We start from the raw sequence: 20,676 nt of genomic DNA, 5'->3' as shown, positions 1-20,676 counted from the left end.
GCCGCCATACTTCCCATACCTAGATCAAAGTGTTTTTAGATCAAACATCTAAAAATCTACCCACTGTGTCCCAAAAACCAAAGCAGCCTTTCCCAAAATAGCCGGCAGAGCTTCCGCGAGCAGCCCTCCGCTAGTTTGGACTGACTATAGCGGCTTCTTCTGTTTCTAGGACAGACTGCCATGTGCCTGAGGCCTAGGGAGGCTCTGTAACCCCAACAGGCTCTCAGTACAAGAACACACTCAACGACTCAGAAGTAGAAATGATAAAAGAGTTTGGCATATCTTGTAATAATAAGTCCTTATGTATGCATGCGTGCGGGCACAAATCTATTTCTAAAAGTCTAAAATATGCACGTTTGTTGCTGTAGCTTTGTTTTGACAGGAGACCTATCACTGTAAACTGAAGCACAGCCTTTTATGGTTAGGTACATGCACGGTGTGTGCACCATCAGTCCCAATAAAACGGTTTGCCAAACATAGATATAATCTCTTATGGTGGTGTTAACAGGTGTTTCCCATATTATATAAAGCGTTTATTTTTATTTATTTTCGGATTAAACAAGTCTGTAGTTTAAGATCACAGACTCAAAGTTACCCAAGTCAACTGCTGCCCCATAGAAGACAGAGAGAGAGAGAGAGAGAGAGAAAGAGAGAGAGAGAGAGAGACATAGGGACAGATAGACGAAAAACACTGCGGTAACGAGCAGCAGTTTCCATGGCAACTCTGAGGTAAAGCCAGGGGAGGGCTGAGATTGGCTGGCAGGCCGGGCCGGGGTCGGGTCGTACCATGTCCGAGGGTTTGAAGGGGTTCCCCTGGCCGCTGATGCCCCCAGAGATACTGAAACCAAGACCGGGGTTCTTCTCTATTCTCACAGAAAACTAGAGAGAGAGAGAGAGAGAGGAGGAGGCAGAGGGGATGACAGATAGAAAGACAGAATAAAAAGAAGACAAGAAAGAAAAGACAAGTGAAAGTGAAATACAAAGATCTTAATCTCTAGTAGAGAGACAACATGTACAATGGTGGAGGAGCGCTTTCCATGTGATGTGTGTGACACGTTTTGGCAGCTACATTGGAGGTCGTCAGCTTTTTGGCAACAACAATGAAGCCACAAATATCTCTTGAAAGCAAAACCCCGCGGGAAGATCAGCTGATCCAGGTGGTGTGAATGACTTCATGTTCCCACCTAATCTAGAACACTGATCTCCATCTGTGAAATCTCTCAGATTTAGAACTACGCCTCCGTGCCTATTTGAGACATTTTTTCTCTACCAACAGTTGCTGTTCGTTGGCTAAAATTACACTTTAGATGTCCAAGTTTGTATAATACTTGGTGTCATTTTAGTTAACATCTTTCCTTGGCCATACGTGGAACCTTTAACATACACTTGGCGAAACCAGCATCTGATCTGGTGACCATCTGGTTTGTAATTATTAGTAAGCACCTTCCTTTAGCCAACTTAGCTTGTTGATGGGTTTTCCGAGAAAGCCATGTACATCTAGGAACAAATGAATGAAAGACTACTAATAAAAACTAACCTCTTAGGCTAACTCTGACTCACTTACATTTTGAATGTTGATTTATTGTGCAATGTCCCTGAACTAAACCAATAAATACATTAATTTAGCAGTTGTAATAGAACTACATCCACCAAAACTTATATCCTTTCCTATCCTTCCCTAGCCATTCTTTGGGCAGATTTTCAAACAGACCTCCAAGATAGTTTAAGACATGGTTGAGGACAAACAGATGGACAGGCAGACAGACAGACAGACAGGCAGACAGACAGACAGACAGACAGACAGACAGACAGACAGACAGACAGACAGACAGACAGACAGACAGACAGACAGACAGACAGACAGACAGACAGACGGATACCTGTTCCTGGAAGCCGTCGGTGCTCTTCTGGCCTTTGGTCTGCAGCAGGCAGCGTGCGCTCTGAGGCCGTGGGTTGGTGTGGGTCATGACCACCTGGTTGCTATGGACCATGCCCTGGTTGCTGTGGTACTGAGGGTTGGTGTTGGGTAGAGAGGACTGGTGTGAGGGGTGGGAGGCATGGGGGTTGTACTGGGTACTGTGGTTCCCAGACGGGGACATGGCCATGGACATGCCGGAGTTGTTGTATGACTGTCCGGGAGGAGGATGGCCTGGGTGGAAAATAAATAAAAACAAACTGAGTAATAAAACGTCCTATACAAGATTATGTGCAAGTTGTTGATGTGAAACACATTGCACACAAACTTAATTCAACACTGACTGACTGATATTATTTTACTGGGAAATTGCAGGTTTAAAAACTGTAAACAGGGAATATTTTGTTGTCAACTTTTAATGCGAGAGTACAAGACAACTATTGCATTTTTTTTAAACAAAATAAAACAATTCTAAGCGTTGTTTTTTAGAATAAATAGACCAGTACTATGGTAAACTGGCTAACTAATGCTTATGGTAATCCCTGTGCTGTTTGTGTTTTGTTACTCTTAATAAAATCATCTGTCATCATGGTTTCCTCTGTCAACTTTTTAATAACCAATTATGCTACACTTGTTCCCGATTCCATGCTGCAATTGGATGATTGCTCCTAACCCCAAGACTTTCATTTTCTAAATTACAATCAAAAGTGATATCATACCCCTTGTTCACATTAAAAGATAAATCCGCAAATATTCTTTACTGGCTATAATTGAACAAATTCCTATTTATTTATTTGCATTTACCTTGATTCATGATGCCTTGGTACTGGCCCGGTCCCCCAGAGGGAACCACAGACATGGGCATGCCGGGTTGGTATTGTCCCCCTTTGTTCATCATGCCGTCGTAGCCCTGCTGCTGCCCCACCACACGGTGAGGCGTAGTGGATGAAGAGGAGGACGAGGAAGTGACCACCATGTGAGTGTTGTGTGATTGGTGGGACTGGTGGGAGGGGTTGTGTGAGTGGCCGCCCTGTGGAAAAGAGACGGGGCAGAATAGAGACACGCTCAGACTGATGCTAATGATGGAGTCAGAGATTCCGCTACCTGTACATAGTGTGTGTGTGTGTGTGCTGAACAAGTATGTAAACAAAGGAGGCCCACCATTGCTAGCAACATAATTGTTTACAGGACCTAAGCTGTGTATCAATACTGGATATTTTTTTCAGTGCACAGTGATGTTGACAAAAATAATTCTTCATGCTTCACCTCTAATGCTGTTTAGCCAAATAGCATGTTACTTTTACACTATGCTGATACTTAGTCTGATATACGCTGAAAAACCGAGTCAAACTAAGATGAGAAGCTTCACTGATTAAACAGCATCTCTTACCTTCTTCATGAGGGTGTCAGGTGGGACGTCTCGCCTGCCCAGTGAGTATGGAGCCCACTGGTTCCCTGTCCCCCCCTCCTGGTCATTATCCAGCATGGCAGCCTGCTGAGAGGGGGTCTGACAGAGACACAGAGACACAGAGAGAGAGAGACCATTACTGAAGATGAACATTTAACCATCACCGTTCATTTATGTCAGTGGCGTGCACATTGGGGGTGCAAAGGGACACTGACAAAGACACACGCTGTCGTACTGAAGTCTGCGTTTACGGTCTCGTATCTGAATTGATGTTGAGTTGAAGCCAGCCAAATTGTGAGCAGATCATAACTAGGACGAGGACAAGGAGAATGAGAGTCACAGTTTTTTTTTAATTATGGCTTTTTGTGGAGCAATGACTTCTACTTCTGTACAGAGGTGAGTGTGGATTCTGAGTCAGAGCCAGGAGTGGTGAGATTGTGACGTGAGAGGCTTGACTGAAAGAGATTTTATCTAACATTTTTGAACGTCAAGGGCGACTTCTATCTGAATCTGTCTAACCCCGGCGATGGAGCATGACTGTCATAATTGTAGAGATACGTAAAAGTTGCATACAGGTTGAAATGACTTTTTCAGACTGAGGTCGCATTGGAAAAAAATCCGACTTGCATCAGATTTAGGAGCATATATAAAAGTCACCCAATTCGGGAATCTAAAATATCAGAATTCAAGTGAAAAGTGCTGTTCCCAATGTCATGAAAGAAACTAATTTGAAACAACCTGACTTGGGCCACTATAACTGCAGTCTGAACGTAGCTTAGAGTAAAGTCCAAACCCTTCAGATACCAATCCATCTCTAGAAAGTGTTAATTGGCTGCTTGTTAGTTTAGAATGTTGAACTGGATTGTAACATCCAAACTAAAGCTCCTTTCAAACATGCACTGTGACTGATACTTTGACCCAGAGTATAGTTATACTAGTCTAAATTGTAAAAGCAATAATGACCCCACGGTTAAATGATATTTCATGGTTTGCGTTAGTGGGGGTGAATACAGCGTTGACAGCCATTCTCTCTAATGGCCCATGTGTTTCAGTATGAACAGCATATACTCACAGCTTTAGCAGATGGAGGAGGAGGCAGTGGCAGCCAGTGGCCAGCGGTGGACTCATGCTTAGTGTTATTGTAAAGGTTAAAGTTCAAAGTGTTGCTGCGCCCCTGGCCGTGACCCCCGCCCTGACAGAGCATGCCCAGCGTGAGCGTGTTGTGCTTGTTTAGGACACCACTCTGATTGGAGGAGACAACATCACATGACATGGGTGATTGTGGGGGGGAGGGGGAGGGGGGAGGGAGGGGCACATAGCGGGCTGCAGCGTGGTGACAACACACTGTGAGCTCCACAGACATAGAAACAAACAGTAACACTGATAAAAACAACAACAGTGCAGAGTTGCTGAAAGCACAGAGAAATGTTAGCTAGTGATCGATAGGTCAATACACACACAGAGAACATTGTGTCATACAAGCAACGACTGGTGGATCAATTCATTCCAACGTGAGTGTTTTAATTGGTGATGTAGTCAAATGTGGGGATATATGAACAGATCCCTAGCTAGGCACCATCCCGCAGCTCTGTCAAAATTTCAATGCTAATTTTTTGTTGTGTAATTTTAACAAGGTGGATGTATTTTGCATGAGTAGACCATTAAAATTCTGCATGTGATTAAAAGCTTTTTTCATATAACTGCGTGCCCCAGACCTCCTGCCTACTGTGGTAATTGTACATTCTGTCGAGGCACCGGTACTGATTAAATCATTTGTATGACATTTTGGAAAGTGTACGCATTCCCTTTTTTTGCTGACAGTTAGATGAGAGGATTGATTACACTCTCATGTCTGCATTGTAAATATGAAGCTGGAGCTCAGGAGACTTAAAAACCTGAGTTTGGCTCTCTTCAAAAGGTAAAATAATAGACCTACCAGAAAGTCTAAAGCTACCAGATTAATACATAATAACTTGTTTGTTCAATCTGTACAAAAACTACAGTGTAAAAGCGACAAGCTGTACTTTGACAAGTGATAATTGCTAGAACTATTTCTTTATTGGGCCAGTGGGTTTCTCAAGTAATAACGCTGAAGTTCTTTGAAGTTGCCAGTTAGAGCACATGACTGCATATGAAACCATAAATTGATAATTTGGCTAGATTTTTTTTTCTGTGCTTCCAGACTTTTTATCTAGCTAATGGCCTTTTAGCTGTAGCGTCATACTTACATCAGCACACAGACATGAAAGGGCTATTGATCTTCAGCTCTAACTTTCAGCAATAAAGTGGATAAAAGCATTTTCCAAACTATTCGTACAAAGACACTACTTTTTCCTGGAACAGTGCAGATACATTTGCTACAATTACAGTGCCCTACAAAATATCCTCTACCCTAAGAAACTCTTGCAATTTTTTTTAATTCTGGCATTATCCTGGTTACTTTTCACTGATTTCAAATTATTCTAATGGACTTGTGATTTCCTTGAGTGTGCAATAGGTAAGGCTGACAGAGCGACAGTGTGGATGGGACACACATGCAGCCGGACACATATCTGGTCAACCTTACAACACAGACTTACACAGATACAGACAGGGAGGGCTTCCGAATGCTCTGTGTGTGTGTGTGTGTGTGTGTGTGTGTGTTTCTCCCTTTTTTTCTGTGTTCCTGCATTGCATTGACATACCCTGTCCAGTCGTTTTGCCTCTATGTGCCTCAGTAGCTGTTGCCTCCAATCGGCGGGCATCCTGGAGGTGATGTCTTCTGGTTTGGGTTGTACGCCCGGTCTAACTTTGATGGTGTCCTCTGACTGTTTCTCTGTGCACGTGGCCAGACTGTAGTCAGGAGGCATCTTCTCCAGCAGGGCAGCCATGGTGGGACGGGCTGACACTGGACGGGCCTGAGGACAAAATAACAATGGAAAGAATGAGTTTTGTGTATGAGAAATGGGTGATGGATGTGACAAGCCTGCAAGCAATAAACACCAATGATGCAATTCCCATCAGTTTAACAGAGTTTTGAAGCTTAACCGCTCTAGTTGCACCAGGCGTTTCCCTCAAACGAAAAAAAAAAGCTCTGATATTTGATTTGATTACTGTGTGCAAAAGTCTCTGCTCCAAACGGGAGACAAAGTAAGCAACTAGCTGGTAACATCATGGAGCATTTCCAAGCTTGAGATATTCATCTGAGGGCTTGGAGAAGATGGAAAGAGAGCTCTAAAATCAAGTGGTACCAGTGTTTACCATCTTAGTTGAGTTTTTTCCATGAGGCTGAATATCATTCGTCTTGAAAGTCTTTAGTCATAAATCAAATGACTTGACATATGCAAAAAGTTAAACCGATCATCCATCCTGAAGGGAACAGGAATGTCCATACAAAACGCCATGGCAATCTATGCAACAGTTATTTAGAAATGTTGGTCTGAAACAACATGACGGGCTGACAGATGGACAGACTGCCTGACATTGCCGTGCCAAGAGCAAAGCCGCCAGCATGGCTATTGGCAACTGTTGATTTGTCCAGTAGCATGACACTCCAGGGGCACTGACACTAGGCAATCGTATCGCCTAGTAGCTAGCATGTTTCACTATTGTCGCAGTTAAGCCCGACACGGATCAACAGGGCCAAGTGTGAGTGCGCCCTAAATATCCTGTGGTGTCTCGAAGATGGAATGGAACATGAGCTTGTCAGTCAGAGGAACACTAACACTGCAGTAATGCAGATACTATACCAGACCATCATGAGAGATGGAGCTTAGCCTAAAGGTAAAGATATTTACGCTACACATGATCTGTATTCCAAACTTCACCTCTTGTGCTTAGACTTCAACACTAGGACTGCAGTCTCATTACTTTCCTAGTTTCTATTTCCCTTCCTGTGCACTGCTCCTTCATGCTGAAAGCAGGTGCTCTGCGCATCTGATCAGTATGCTCCTGGTGCCCTCTCCAAGACTATTTTTAGAAAGTCTGACTTTGTGCAAACCCAGAACATGCTGAAAGAATTATTTATGGACCTGGGAATGCCTTATGATCTCGGGGATATGGATGAGGCAAATGAACTGCTACAATGTACTGGAACTGAGGTAATTGGAGGTAAATGGATGGATATAAATGCTCTCACTCAGACATACACATAAACTGTAATGCCAAGTCTTCATACCTCTAAGACAAAGTAGGCTTTTTGTCACTGCCAAAATGACCCAAGCAAGCACTCAAAGTATTGAGCAAATTAAATCTAATAGGGAAAGGTTATAGAAATATGATGGTCATAGTTTAAAGAAATTAAAGTTTACTGTAACTCAGAGACAGGTTACCTATTGACTCCAGTGCCAAGGTCCAATGCTATACCCCAATCCACTTACCCAGGCCTTACCAAAAAGGCACATTAACATGTGTGCAAAATCTAGATTAACATGCATTGTTGCAAGGTTTGAAGTAATATTATAGTCTACAATTATGGACATAAAAATGCACTTAAAAGGGACCTGGGTGATGTATTTAACAAATACATACAATACATAGTCATTCATATCTACGGTGTGTGTCCATTGTTCTACTTTGCATCTATTTTCTTTCTAGTTGTACATTTGATTTAGGTGACAGACAGACAGACAGACAGACAGACAGACAGACAGACAGACAGACAGACAGACAGACAGACAGTGTACCTGAGATGCTCCGTAGGTCTCCGTGCTGTAGCTCCTGGCAGACAGGGGGCGGCGCTGAGTCAGACTCTTGGTTGGATAACCGATCATGGGCTTCTTCTGGTCCTGGTAGGAGGTGTAGTCGTCGTCGTAGCGACCGTTTCTCTTGTTGTGCAGCATGTGGCTCTGGCTGTCGGCCATGTTGTGCTCCATGGGGCTGGAGTAGATCAGAGCCCGGCTGTACAGAGGGGGCTCTGCCTAATAGGTAGAACAGTGTCATCAAAGCTTTAAGACTCACAAATGACTCTTTTTACACATATATAAAAATAAAACAACAACATCAACATCACCTACCTGCTGTCTGTACTGAGCTTCCTGCAGCGCCTCCTGTTGGGCTTCATGGACTCTGCGGAACAGAGCGAGTTCCGTAGAGCTGACCAGTGAATCTGCTCTCCTCAGAAACCCAGGCCTGGAACGCTGCGAGGGGATTGGCTGCTGCTGCTGCTGCTGCTGCTGGCTGGATGGGCCGTCCTGGTTGATAGGCGATTGGGGAAAAGAGAACATCTCCAGTGGTGGATAGGCACGATACCGAGGGCTAACCAGCTCCTTGGGTAACGTCTTCCCTGGCTGGTTGAGGTACTCCAAGGCCTTCGACGAGTGGTTGACATAGTCCGGTGTGTTGGGGAAGGGGGGAGGCACCCGACGGTCCATGGTCACCTGCTTGGATAGAATGATTACAATTTAGACCAGGAAAAGTTATGTTATTGAATTACAAAACCATAGCGAGTATTGTCATTGTTTTGCTCAGCACCAAATGGCGACAGACAACAGTTAGCGACTAGCTGGTGAACTGACGAGCCAAATCATTTCCTCGAGAGTTGATGGAGACCAAAAACAGAGCTAATGGAGGGTCAATATTGGATTATATCAGGTGTCCAGAAACATAACTCCCTCAAGTGGCCAACATGCTTCTAACCTGGGGGTTGTAGTTGTGGTCGAAGTGGTAGGCCTTGTGTGGGATGGCAGGCTTTTGGTTCTGTCCTGGATGGTTCTGGTGTCCTGGGAAGCCCATCTCATCGTCTAACATGGGGGCGGATTGGGAGCGCGCCATGCTGGTCTGCTCCATAGAACCGGGCATGTCAGGACGGTCCAGACTGGTCTGCTGCTCGATGGATGAACTGTAACTGTCCACGGGAATACTGCAGAGAAACACATTTAGATGTAAACAAGCTACAACTTTGCTATCACTTTGCTAATGTAAAGCATACAACAGAAGTAAACGTACCTGTAGACCTTGTAGGAGCCAATGTCTATCTCGTCGATGCTCTGTGACTTCTTGAACTTGGATCTGGTCTCCCTCATCATGGGGGACAGACGGTCCGAGCTTTTACTCATCACCACGGTTACCTTGTTGCCCCCGCCGACACTCAGCTGATCCTTCCTGTTCTGATCGGCCTGCTGGTTGTTGTGGTAGGACCAGCTGCCTGGCAACGCTCCTCCACCCTGTTCAAGCCTTGGAGCAAAAAGAACAAGCCATGATAGAGAACAGGGTTATAAGGTCCTTTTATCAACGTTGTGTTAATAAGACCCTATATATGTGTTAATAATAACAACTCAAACATGTTTAGTGTGAGATTATAAGACATGTATTGTAAGTACTTTTAAGAAACAATATTAACAATGTATGGATTGCTTAGAAACATAAATCGTTCATAAAGCATTACAAAACCATTAATTGAGTCTTACTCAAATATGTCTTTGGTAAACCTTAACCAAGATTTTTCTGTTGCTTTATTAAGGTTCAAAAACAACTTTAGGGTTCTTAGGGTTAGCATCTTCATAACATCAGATTTTTGCTTGAATATCATGCTAGCATGGCAAAAATATTTCAGAGCCAACTGTGTGAGCATCGGAGCTCCATTCAGTTACCTTGGGTCGATGTCCTTGCGGTCGGGGTTGGGGCTGTTGGAGGGCGTCAGGTCCAGTTTGGAGGGGAAAGCAGTGCGGTCCTCCAGTGGACTGGGGGTCCTGGTCCAGTTCTGCCAAGGGTTCTGGGAGGAGGGTCCGGAGGGGTCGCTGTCCGGAGGGGGGCGCTGGTTACCGTGGTTACTGTGGAAGGGCAGCGTATGAGTGTCCAGCTCCAGAGGAACTCCTACGATTCGCTCCTGTCTGAGGAGGGGGCGTCGCCCGTGTGAGGTGGACTGGCTGCGGGGCATGGAGCCCAACGGGGGGTTCCCCTGACTCTTAATGGAGGAGGGGCCGTCCAGAGGAGACTCCTCGGCATCAAAACCCGTGTTGTCATAGTGAGGGGCTTCGGACCAATCGAAGGGCTCGCTCAGTGGGCGTCGGTCGCCGCGCTGCTGCAGGGTGCCTGACGGAGGGGTTTCCCTCAGCAGGGGCTTGGAGTCAATGGGCTTGGGGAACTGCTGAGCCAATCTTCACAGAAGAGGTAAGATAAGATTAATCTGTATGTTATATGCTTTATTGTACACATAATATTTAACACTAGAAAGATGCAACATTACTACATGATATATGCTATGTTATATACACAATATTAAAACCTAAATATGCTATGGATTAATATGGAATTCACTTTATTACACTGAAGTACCACACTAAATTATTATATGCTGTATATTAATCAGAACCAATGGACACTGGGAATACATGACTTTCTCTCCCTCTCTTATGTCTCTCTAAGAGATCGATTTTGCTGAAAACCGTTCTTGTTGTGTTGGAGAGCAGCCTTGAACAGAAAATATATAAATGCCTTCACTTGCAGTTTGCAAATACCACAATGTCCCAGACAAAGGGACACCAATACAGATTGTGATCTGAACATCACCCCAGGGGCATTTTAAATTACAACATAAATGTCAAAAAATGTGAAAGCTTTCGACCCACAGGGGCTCAAGGAGAGGCAAAAGGAGGGGTGAGGACAAAGACATTTGTTTTTTTCTAACATTATCATAGATGTTTTTCATGGATAGCGCAAGGGAAAAGGTTGTTTTTCTATAATTTTTTTTTTTTTAAAACGCATACAAAACCAGAATAAACAAACTAGTATGACAAAACCACATATTTGGATCACTGGCGGAGCTCATGTGAACAGCTATCATACATTTTTTATTTTGTCACGATGACTGCTAATTCAACCATTACTTATTAAACAGTTACAAGTTTAAAGTTGTAAAACAGTAAAAACTAGTAACAGAGTTTTTAGCAAAGCTGAGATATTTAACCATGTCATGTGTTTCTACTAAAAAGTTTGTCTCAACTATAACGTCATGCTCCAATATTCAAGGCTTTGATGAATATGTCAAAAATACGGCAGAGAGTAAATTTGCTGTTTGTAAATGCAATATTTCTGATTAGAAACACTTCAATGATATTCCAAATCTGTCAAACCTTATAAGTACAATGCAATCAGGGTAGCAACTTCAGTGAAAAGACTGCGCCTCTTTATTTGCTTTATTCTAGTGTGTTGGTGTTGGTGTGAAAAAAGAAAAAACGAATCCCAGAGCTGAGAGAAATGTAAAGAGAGAGAATCCTGAAGAGAAGTGTGCAGCATTCTAATGAGTCTCTATGACCTTGACTGAGTGAACAGAAAGAGAGAGAGACACAGAGAGATGGAGGGAGGAGAGGATGGATGGATGGAGCGATCAGATAGATGGATGAGATGGATGATAGATGGAGGATACTGAAGAAGGGGGGCAGGGTTGGATTTGAAAGTGAAGATGAGATGATGGATAGTAAGTAGGGAGGGACGGTGTCTAAATTGAACACGAAGCAGCCATATGCATATCTATGTATGTATGTGTGTGTGAGGACATTTGAGGACATTAGGGGGCTGTTTGGGGGTCAAGACTTGGTTTTAAATGAATGAATTAGGATTAGGTTATGGTTAGTGTAAGTGCTGGGGTTAGGAATTTAGTTTCAATGGTTAGGGTTAAGGTAAGTGGCTAGGGAATGCATTATGTCACTTACTGTCCTCGAAAGTATAGCTTCACAAACGTGTGTGTGTGCGTGTGTGTGTGTGTGTGTGTGTGTGTGTGTGTGTGTGTGTGCGTGCATGCGTGCGTGTGTGTGTGTGTGTGTGTGTGTGTGTGTGTGTGTGTGTGTGTGCGTGTGTGTGTGTACCTGTTTGTCCAGTGTGTTTGAGGGGCCTGGTCCTTGTTGGGGGCGGGCAGAGCGGGAGTGTGTTGGTGTTGGTGTGGGTGAGAGTGTGTGTGTGTGTGTGAGTGTGTGTGTGAGTGTGAGTTGGCGGGCGGGTTGGAGGAGCCCGAGGAGCCCTGTGAGGGAGAGTAGTCGGAGTATGTGGCCGAGGAGCCGCTGTGGTTCAGACAGTGGCGCTTATCCACCTCTTCATCAGTAGACTCTGGATGGAGAGAGAGAGAGATGGACAGCTCTCTTCACTGATAATGTCACACACACTTCATTGTGATAGAGGTCTTTTATGAGTGCAAGTGTCCCTGTCAAGTCTATAAAAATATCTATATTTTATTCCCCTGGGTTTGATTGGTTCTCTTAGATCTTTTTTTTTTGACCGAGCATTAGCAATACACACTTTCTGGTAGGGCTGTGCAATTATTATTATTTTATTTTAATTTTTTTTACAATTTCGTCTTCCAACAATTACCAAAATAAGATTTTGAAGTCAGGTAAAGCCTTTGAGCCAGATCATGTTTTTATTTTACAGTTGAACTATATTTAAATTCAAGGAAATCCACTGTTAAAAAAAACAGCTTTGCCAATACATTTCAAAATAAGTCATTAAATGTATGATGTTTACATATGCAATGTAATTATTGTGTTGAATTATCATGATCTCAATATAGATCAAAATCATTTTATTATGAATTGATACTTTTGGATTTTGAACTTTTGGTTATTTAACTTCAACTTTGGGTCTTGGAAATTATGATTGGCATTTTTCCTTGTTGTCTGAATTTTTTCTTTTTCCGAAATTAAAAAAAAATATTCAAAGAATCCTTATTTGCAGCATAAGATGTGTTTTGTGAATGTGTGTTGGGGGAAAAGGGTCAATAGCTGGCAGTGATAGTAAATCATCCTCCCAATCAATCAACACATTTAATCGTGTGTTAAAGATACAGGCCCCTTACAAGAACAATGTAATCTTCTTAAAACCCAGTTCAGAGTTTAGATATTGTAATTGTAATGTTGTCAAAGCGTAAAAAGCTAATTGGTGCTACAGCAAAATCATAATGTTTGTCCAGAATGGCGTTTAGTGTGAATTTAATAGAAGGCTGACTACTGCTGTGATAATGAGAAGCATTATCTGCCTCTTAACCCAGATTCCTGTATTGCTCTCATTATGTGTTGGACAATATCAAGTCCACTGCACTGACGCAAGACATGGCCTGCATATAAAAGATGTGATCAACAGTTTTTATTCAACCCCACTACTTGGTTTCTATCAAAATAAAAAACCTCTTTTGGAGGGGGGGGGGGAAACGTATAAATAAATTCCCTGTGTAAATACCAATAATATCCCAGTTCCCCGAACACAAAGTGGTAGACCACTAGTAGAACATGACAGAGCTCTGAATTAGACAGAGCTACACTTTGTCACGGGGACGAGATATCAAACTGTTTCTCTCAATAGACGGGCTTAAGGCACTAAATTATTTAGAACAAAACACAGCATTTTGGGGGCAGCAGAATTAGCCTCGGGCTTATTAGGAAAAAACTCATTTGTCTTTTATTTGACTTGATTAAACTGAGGCTTTCAAGGGGTAAAACCAGTCAAAAGGGTTGAAGCTAAAAGCTGAAACCTTATGACTCAAATCTAGATTCACAGGAGTGGTTCATTGTATGTATTCTCTCTCTCTCTCTCTCTCTCTCTCTCTCTCTCTCTCTCTCTCTCCGTAATGTGCTGAAATTAATCGGCTTACACCATGACTAATTAGTGGACACTATTACAACATGGCCCAAGGCGCTTTACATGAAACCACATTAAATTACAGTGTGTGCACTCATGTGTATGCAATGCATGTATGTGTGAATGAGCCTCCCCTAGTGTCTGTGCTTGTCTATACGTGGCAGAACATATACAGTGTCACACAGTACCTTTCTTGTCCTTCCCCAGCAGCACCACCTTTGGTTTGTACATGGGTGGCTCCACCAGGGTGGGCCTCATGTCAGAGATACGGATGTCATTGGGAGAGCCGCCCATAGAGTCCTGGGGACAGACGTAACATCACCAGGTTCACATCAGGTAGCTTTGGTGCACTGAGATAACCTAAGCCAGTTCAAAACTTATACATTTTCTTAACTCATAAACATATAATATGTATTTATATGCGCAGGTCGGAATCAGGAACTCTGACATTTGCCGCTGCTTATCTGTGAAACATATATCTAGTCAAAGCAGGAGGAGTGGAAAGCAACAATCTAATTTAGAGGTCATCAGGTTGGCTTTCAAATAAAAAAAACTTAAGGTCAATCAAAGATATACTTTGGTAAGTATTTAGCAGTTGCTAGTGTATCTAAATATCTATCTATCTAAATATCAATACCTTCCTACATTCCTGCCGATGGTATCACTCTATTCCGCTGACCAACAATTGGACACGTGCTGTGTGTGTGTGCACATGCATGGGTGTGTGTGTGTTTGCTATTTAACAAACCTCAGAGCTCTCCGTCAGGTCCTCTTTGTCCTTCCTCTTGGGAATGTCGATGCCAGAGTTATGCATTGATCCCTGATCCATTAGCTGAGCCTGAGAGAAGTCCTGCATCTCTCTGTCCATCACCTGGGTGGCAACACACACACACACACAAACACACACACACACACACACACACACACACACACACACACACACACACACACACACACACACACACACACACACACACACAATTAATTAATTTGCTGCCTATTGATACTGCTACTGCACTTCACCTCTACACTACATTGTTTCTATTGTGATTCGTGTTAGGTTATATTATCGGTAACCTCTAAGCTCTGGGTTTTGATGTGTGGTGGTTTTGAACACGTTTAGTGTGCACATACATATATACTATCTATGGTGTGCAACGTGTGAGACTGGGAGTGACTGTGTGTGTTCCTAACCTCTTTAGGAGGCAGGGGCCAGGGTGGTTCGTAGGGCTCTTTGCTGAGGTGCGTGTGTTCCATGTTGGTCCCTGCCGAGGTGGCGGTGCCTGTGCTCAGCTGGTGCTGGTGGGGGTGCTGGTGTGGGTGCTGCTGGTGTGGGTGTTGGTGCTGGTGCGGGTGCCCGTGTCCGGCGTGAACGTTTTTACCCACAAGGCTTTGCACCGACTTGACCATGTTCTTAAGGTCCTCGGGGTAGGGGGTTGGGTAGCGCTTTAGGTTTATCTCCACCTTCACACAGCACATGGAGACGGGTTGAGTGGACACATGCAAGTATAGAAGGGGGCATGCTGAACGTGCATCTGCTAGAAATGCTACACAAAGGGGTCTGTGCCTGCATGCAACTTCTACAAAGCCTCAAACAAGACATTATGTTCAAATGTGTCTTTGACTAATTTCTTGTTGATAGTTTAGTTGTTTTTGTCTACGGTTAGTTTCTTATAGATTAATGCTAATTTGAAAACATTGTATTACTGACTGCTCAATATTGTTTAAGCACTCCAATTAAAATAGAAGGAATGCATTTACCAACACTAATGAACTCAACACTTTTGACTTTCTCTCAGAGAAAACACGACAGTTTATCATCTTTGTAAGTAACATAGCTTTAGCTCAGTGGTTCCCAAATGGTGTGCCGTTAGACAAATCGGCACACCATTTGTGTGCTTTGGGATTTAAAAACTACTTCTGAGATGCATCATATGGATACTGTGTGTATATACAGTACATATAGAATCCAATGCTCCTTTTGACTCTTCTCTACATTTGATTACTTCTTAATGAGACAGTTTTTCAGTACATTGCTCAACATTTGTCTCGCTGAGTCAACCTGGAGTATTTCAAGCAATTTCCAGAGTTGGACATGCTCCAGGGTCTTGAATAGAAAAACCTGGGCTGCCTCATATGACACCTCCACACCTCCCTAACCTCCTAAGATACTGTACAAAGAGAGAGATAGAGAGAGAGAGACAGAGAGACAGACATACAGACAGACATAAGAGAGAGAGCGACAGAAGACAAAGAGCTGACCTTGACCTTCCCAGAGTTGTCCTCCTCTTCCTTCTTGTCCTCAAAGTCAAAGGCCACAGTCATCCTCTGCTGCCTCTGCTCCTCCCACAGAGTAGGATTAAAGCTGTCACTGTCTGACTGGTAATCTGCACACACACACACACACACACACACACACACACACACACCAAGGCTGGGTTAATACTGGTATCCGACACACGCTATATAAATCGGCACACTCACATAGTCATACACACAAAGAATGTTACACAAACTGCCCTTCACAGTATCAAATGCTAATATGATTACAGAGCAATTATACACACACTAAACATTGGTTGACCTTTTTGAAAGGCCTTAAAACATATTATGAAACACACACACACACACACACAGAAACACAGTTAGTACCCTCATCATGTCGCGGTTGCTGAGGAAACATGTAGTTGGTCAAAACCTTCTGTTTGGTTTCAGGGTGGGCTTCTGTCTGCAGTGGGATCAGAGCCTTGGACTGAAAAAACACAAACACACACACAAACACAAACACACACACACACACACACACACACACACACACACACACACGTTTATATTAGTATTATTATGGGGACGTCCACTGATCACATTTATTCCCTGATTCCTATTTTTTTTAAAGCTATTCTTTGAGCTGATTGGTTATTAGAATAAACTTTATGATTGGCTATGAAAATGTAGCTTAGAGGTTGTTTTGAAAAAAGACAGGTGGCAAACAGCCAAATAATTAATATAAATCGCTCGAGTAAAGAATTTGCAAATCAGTTTTGTCACTGATAAAAACTGAATTCAAAAGAGGACAGAGTGTTAACATTTGTAATACAAATAAAATGTTGCTATCTCAACAGTGAATTCATTTGCATGTTCCTCTCGTACAAAACACAGATTACAATCTATTAAAATGCTAATGTGATGGTAATTATGAGAGTTATCGCACAGAGAAAGTTAAAATGTATTTACGCAATATATTGTTCACTGTAAAGAAAGCCACTCATAAACCACTACAGATCATCAGCATGAAAATGTTATGTCAATTTTGCATTCAAATTTTCAAAGTGTCAGAGCTTTAATGGATGAAATGGCACATGCAAATAAGATGTATGCCAATTTTAAATGGAAGTGTCAGACTGCATTACAATTTACAATTTGCTTTCTTCTTTGCTGTGACTTTAGTTTTTTTTTTAACTTAATTCAACTTTAAACCAAACTTCCAAACCTCATGAAGAATATTTTTTTCACAAACAAGGCCACCACAATAATAAGTGATCATGGACAGAGCAATAACTCTACAATATAAAGCAGTGTTGGATTGTTATAGCCCGTTTGCATTGTCGTTACGAACGCCTGTTTTGTTATGGAGCCGCAGTTTTGGTACTGGGAGGATTTATCTGCAGTAAATATTCCAATGGCAGGACATAATAAAGTATTCATTAGGTCTCTTTTGTGCAAACATAAGCGGACCCTAATAAAGATTGACTTAAAAAATGACAACAACAAAATCATGCAAGTACGGTCGCATCATAGGCTACTTATCACAGATACACTGTTCTGGTGACATAAAGGAACAATACAAAATTCTCCACTTTAAAGTTTTATTTTCTTTATAGAAAACCCTTGGAAATTAAAATCTTCATTCACGAGAGGCCAGGTTTAAGGCCTGGTTATCTAATCAACATTAATGTACAGTAGCTGTGTGTGTTTGTTAGTAGGTACATGTGTGGGAGGAGAGAGAGATATACCTGATTGTCAGAAAGCCAGAGAGCTGCCAAGTCCTTCAGCTTAGTGAAGGTAAACGGTAGATTCTTTAACCTGAGAGAGAGAGAGAGCGAGAGGGAGAGAAAGAGAGAAAGAGAGAAAGAGAGGGAGAGAGAGAGAAAGAGAGCGAGGGGTGAGAGAGAAAAGAGAGATGTCCTTTCTGCCCACGCACTGTACAGCCTGCAGAGGATATAACCATGGCAACACACTCACACATTCCCATGGCAACTGCAGGCTGCAAAAGCAGCTACAGAAGCCAAACGGCCATTGAAAAGGATTGCCGGCATGTGTGTATGTGCACTTAATGTCAAAACTGAGTCATAGGTTGCGTTCCGAATCGCATACTTTCTACTATATAGTATGTAGAAAAAAGATTTAGGATGTCCCGATTCTTGTGGCCAGATTTAGGATGGTTAGAAGTACCCGGATGTCCTACTTCATGCGGCAAAGATTGTTAGTGTTGAAAACTGCATCCTATTTGGGCGATTCTGACCCACAATCCATTGCGCACGTGAAGTGACGTCACATCGACGAAGCCTCCATATGAAAACAAACGGGGATGCGACGGATATAAATGCAAGAGGCAAGATCAAGGCATGATGAAATAAGAGAATAAAGTATGTCCCAATAGTATGCCTACTGCATCCTAACTAGATTATTTTTATTGACGGATGTAGTATGTAGAATAGAAAAAAGAAAGAGTGTGTGATTCGGAACGCAACCATAGTCCGGAAATCTGTGTGTGTGTGTGTGTGTGTGTGTGTGTGTGAGCACTTATCTTCTCCCTAATGAGTCATAGTTTGGAGTGTGTTTGTGTGTGTGTGTGTGTGTGTGTGTGTGTGTGTGTGTGTGTGTGTGTGCGTGTGCGTTGCATGTGTGTGGGGGTGTGTGTGTGTGTGTACCTGTTGTCACTAAGATTAAGGACTCGTAGTTTGGTCATCTGTCCGATCTCATCGGGAAGAAACTCCAGTTTGTTGGACCGTAGTGACATCACCGTCACGTTCCTACAGTTACCGATCTAAAACAGGTAAAGACACACACATACACACACACACGCAAACGCACACAAACACAAAAAATCAGGAAAGATGGCGTCCCAATTATTCCAAAATTACACCTCTTATTGCTTATTTTATCAGACCAACTTTATGAAACCCAAAGATATAGAAGTGACTGTCAAAAAAAAAACAAGAACATGTTCACAATTGGGAAGCTGGAAGTCGATGAATATGGCATTTTGGTGCTTAAAAAAGTTCTAGCTAATATCAAGGAATGTGCCGCAGTGAGGATTATGCGAGTGTCTGCTGTGTCTCAATCTCCCTTACCTCCCTGGGCAGCTCCGAGAGGAAGTTCTCATCACCAGAGAAGGTCCTCAGGTTGTGCAAGTAGCCGATGGTGGGAGGCAACGACTCCAACTCGTTACAACTAACGTCAAACTCCTCCAGTAGAGACAGGCTGGGGTGAGAGGAACAGACAGGAAGAGATACAGAGAAAAATGACATGGAAATTATTCTGCAGGCTGAAAAAATCTCTGCTGCAACCTTGGGTAACTTGAAGGATGAGGGTGACGCTACTATTTATTCTTCCTATTGTCAACAAATCCTGTGAAACACCTGAACCAAGAATAAATGTATCCTGTTTTGAAGCATTATCTGTGAAGCCAGAGCCTGATGCAATTTATACCTATGCGCGACAGAGCTCCATAGTTGTCCAAAAACAGCATTAAAAACATCAGAGAGCCAGGCGGTTGCACTGGGTGACAAACATTCTGCAGTTTTTTTTCGAGTAGATCACACATGCACCATCCTGCCGCTGTGAAATACTGCAGCTGAAAATAGTCCCAAACGAGTGCACTACTTAAGACGAGATACGGCAGGCAAAAAACATTGTTTTATTTCAGGCACAATTTTTTGATTCTTGGCTACTTTTTCATCCATAACAGGTCTTCTTCCATATTAGTATAAATAAAAGGTCATGTAGGTATTCATTTTACTAAACCTTGTCTGTTTTTGTACGTTTATTTCAGCTTTACAACCTTATCTCAACTTTAGTTTTGAACAAAAAAAACCCACTTCTAGATACATTCTTCAACCTGGATCTAAACTTCTTCACTCAACCAATATTCACAGTAACATCCGCTTTAGGACACCCTGACTCTGCATCACCTGGCCTGGCAGCATGCTAACAGCAGGCTAATGCTAATGAGACAACACTTTCACATTAATGTACTGTCACTGTTAACATTGCATTAGTCTGCTGTTGTTATTCCCAATGGACCGCGACCATCTGGGCCACCATACGGTATGCGTGTAGAGGACAGGGTCATTTCACACCCTGTATTAAGATGTATGTATGATACAGTATTGAGTTAAAGTTGAATGTGTCAAAAATATGACTTTTTTTCCGGCTGCCATCTGCAGACATAGCTCCATAATCCTACACTGCACAGCAGGTGCTGCAAGGAATCACATGCGCTCAGTGGTTCATCACTATATAATCCACTTTAAGACAGCAGTTTCTAGATTCAGATCTCCTATTCTGTGTGAAGGCATACAGGGCTTTTTGTCCACCACGTTATTACCAGGTGCTCAACAAGAAACTTAAACCCTGCTGCTTGTACGATCATTTTAATGACCAACTGGTTGGAGAGTATCGAATAAATGTGCAAAAAATATATAAATGAAAAAGGAGTTTTACATCCATGTCTCTGAGCCCATAGTGAACTCAAAGAACTCAGCAGTTGTGGACTAGCATGCTGGAGGTATATGCTGCAGAAAGT

General features: G+C 42.7%; 1 protein-coding gene across 1 annotated transcript in view; it reads right to left on the bottom strand.

Moving 5' to 3' along the window:
* The window catches only part of lrrc7 (leucine rich repeat containing 7), a gene marked incomplete at both ends in the record, with an annotated part of 62,010 nt that overhangs the window by 4,697 nt on the left and 36,637 nt on the right, over window positions 1-20,676 (bottom strand). Inside the window, 20 exons of the mRNA XM_080032936.1 lie at window positions 787-879; window positions 1,881-2,149; window positions 2,720-2,945; window positions 3,306-3,422; window positions 4,396-4,566; window positions 6,008-6,220; window positions 7,988-8,221; window positions 8,318-8,680; window positions 8,940-9,162; window positions 9,249-9,476; window positions 9,893-10,399; window positions 12,107-12,344; window positions 14,057-14,168; window positions 14,617-14,739; window positions 15,063-15,332; window positions 16,131-16,255; window positions 16,521-16,620; window positions 17,882-17,951; window positions 18,800-18,915; window positions 19,223-19,352. Of these exons, the coding sequence (XP_079889062.1) occupies window positions 787-879; window positions 1,881-2,149; window positions 2,720-2,945; window positions 3,306-3,422; window positions 4,396-4,566; window positions 6,008-6,220; window positions 7,988-8,221; window positions 8,318-8,680; window positions 8,940-9,162; window positions 9,249-9,476; window positions 9,893-10,399; window positions 12,107-12,344; window positions 14,057-14,168; window positions 14,617-14,739; window positions 15,063-15,332; window positions 16,131-16,255; window positions 16,521-16,620; window positions 17,882-17,951; window positions 18,800-18,915; window positions 19,223-19,352 (3,928 nt within the window). The remainder of the gene's footprint in view (window positions 1-786; window positions 880-1,880; window positions 2,150-2,719; window positions 2,946-3,305; window positions 3,423-4,395; window positions 4,567-6,007; window positions 6,221-7,987; window positions 8,222-8,317; window positions 8,681-8,939; window positions 9,163-9,248; window positions 9,477-9,892; window positions 10,400-12,106; window positions 12,345-14,056; window positions 14,169-14,616; window positions 14,740-15,062; window positions 15,333-16,130; window positions 16,256-16,520; window positions 16,621-17,881; window positions 17,952-18,799; window positions 18,916-19,222; window positions 19,353-20,676) is intronic.

This window comes from Ammodytes marinus (assembly GCF_949987685.1).
Source record: "Ammodytes marinus genome assembly, chromosome: 8".
Classification (NCBI taxonomy): Eukaryota; Metazoa; Chordata; class Actinopteri; order Uranoscopiformes; family Ammodytidae; genus Ammodytes; species Ammodytes marinus.
This window is presented reverse-complemented; position numbering and strand designations above follow the sequence as displayed.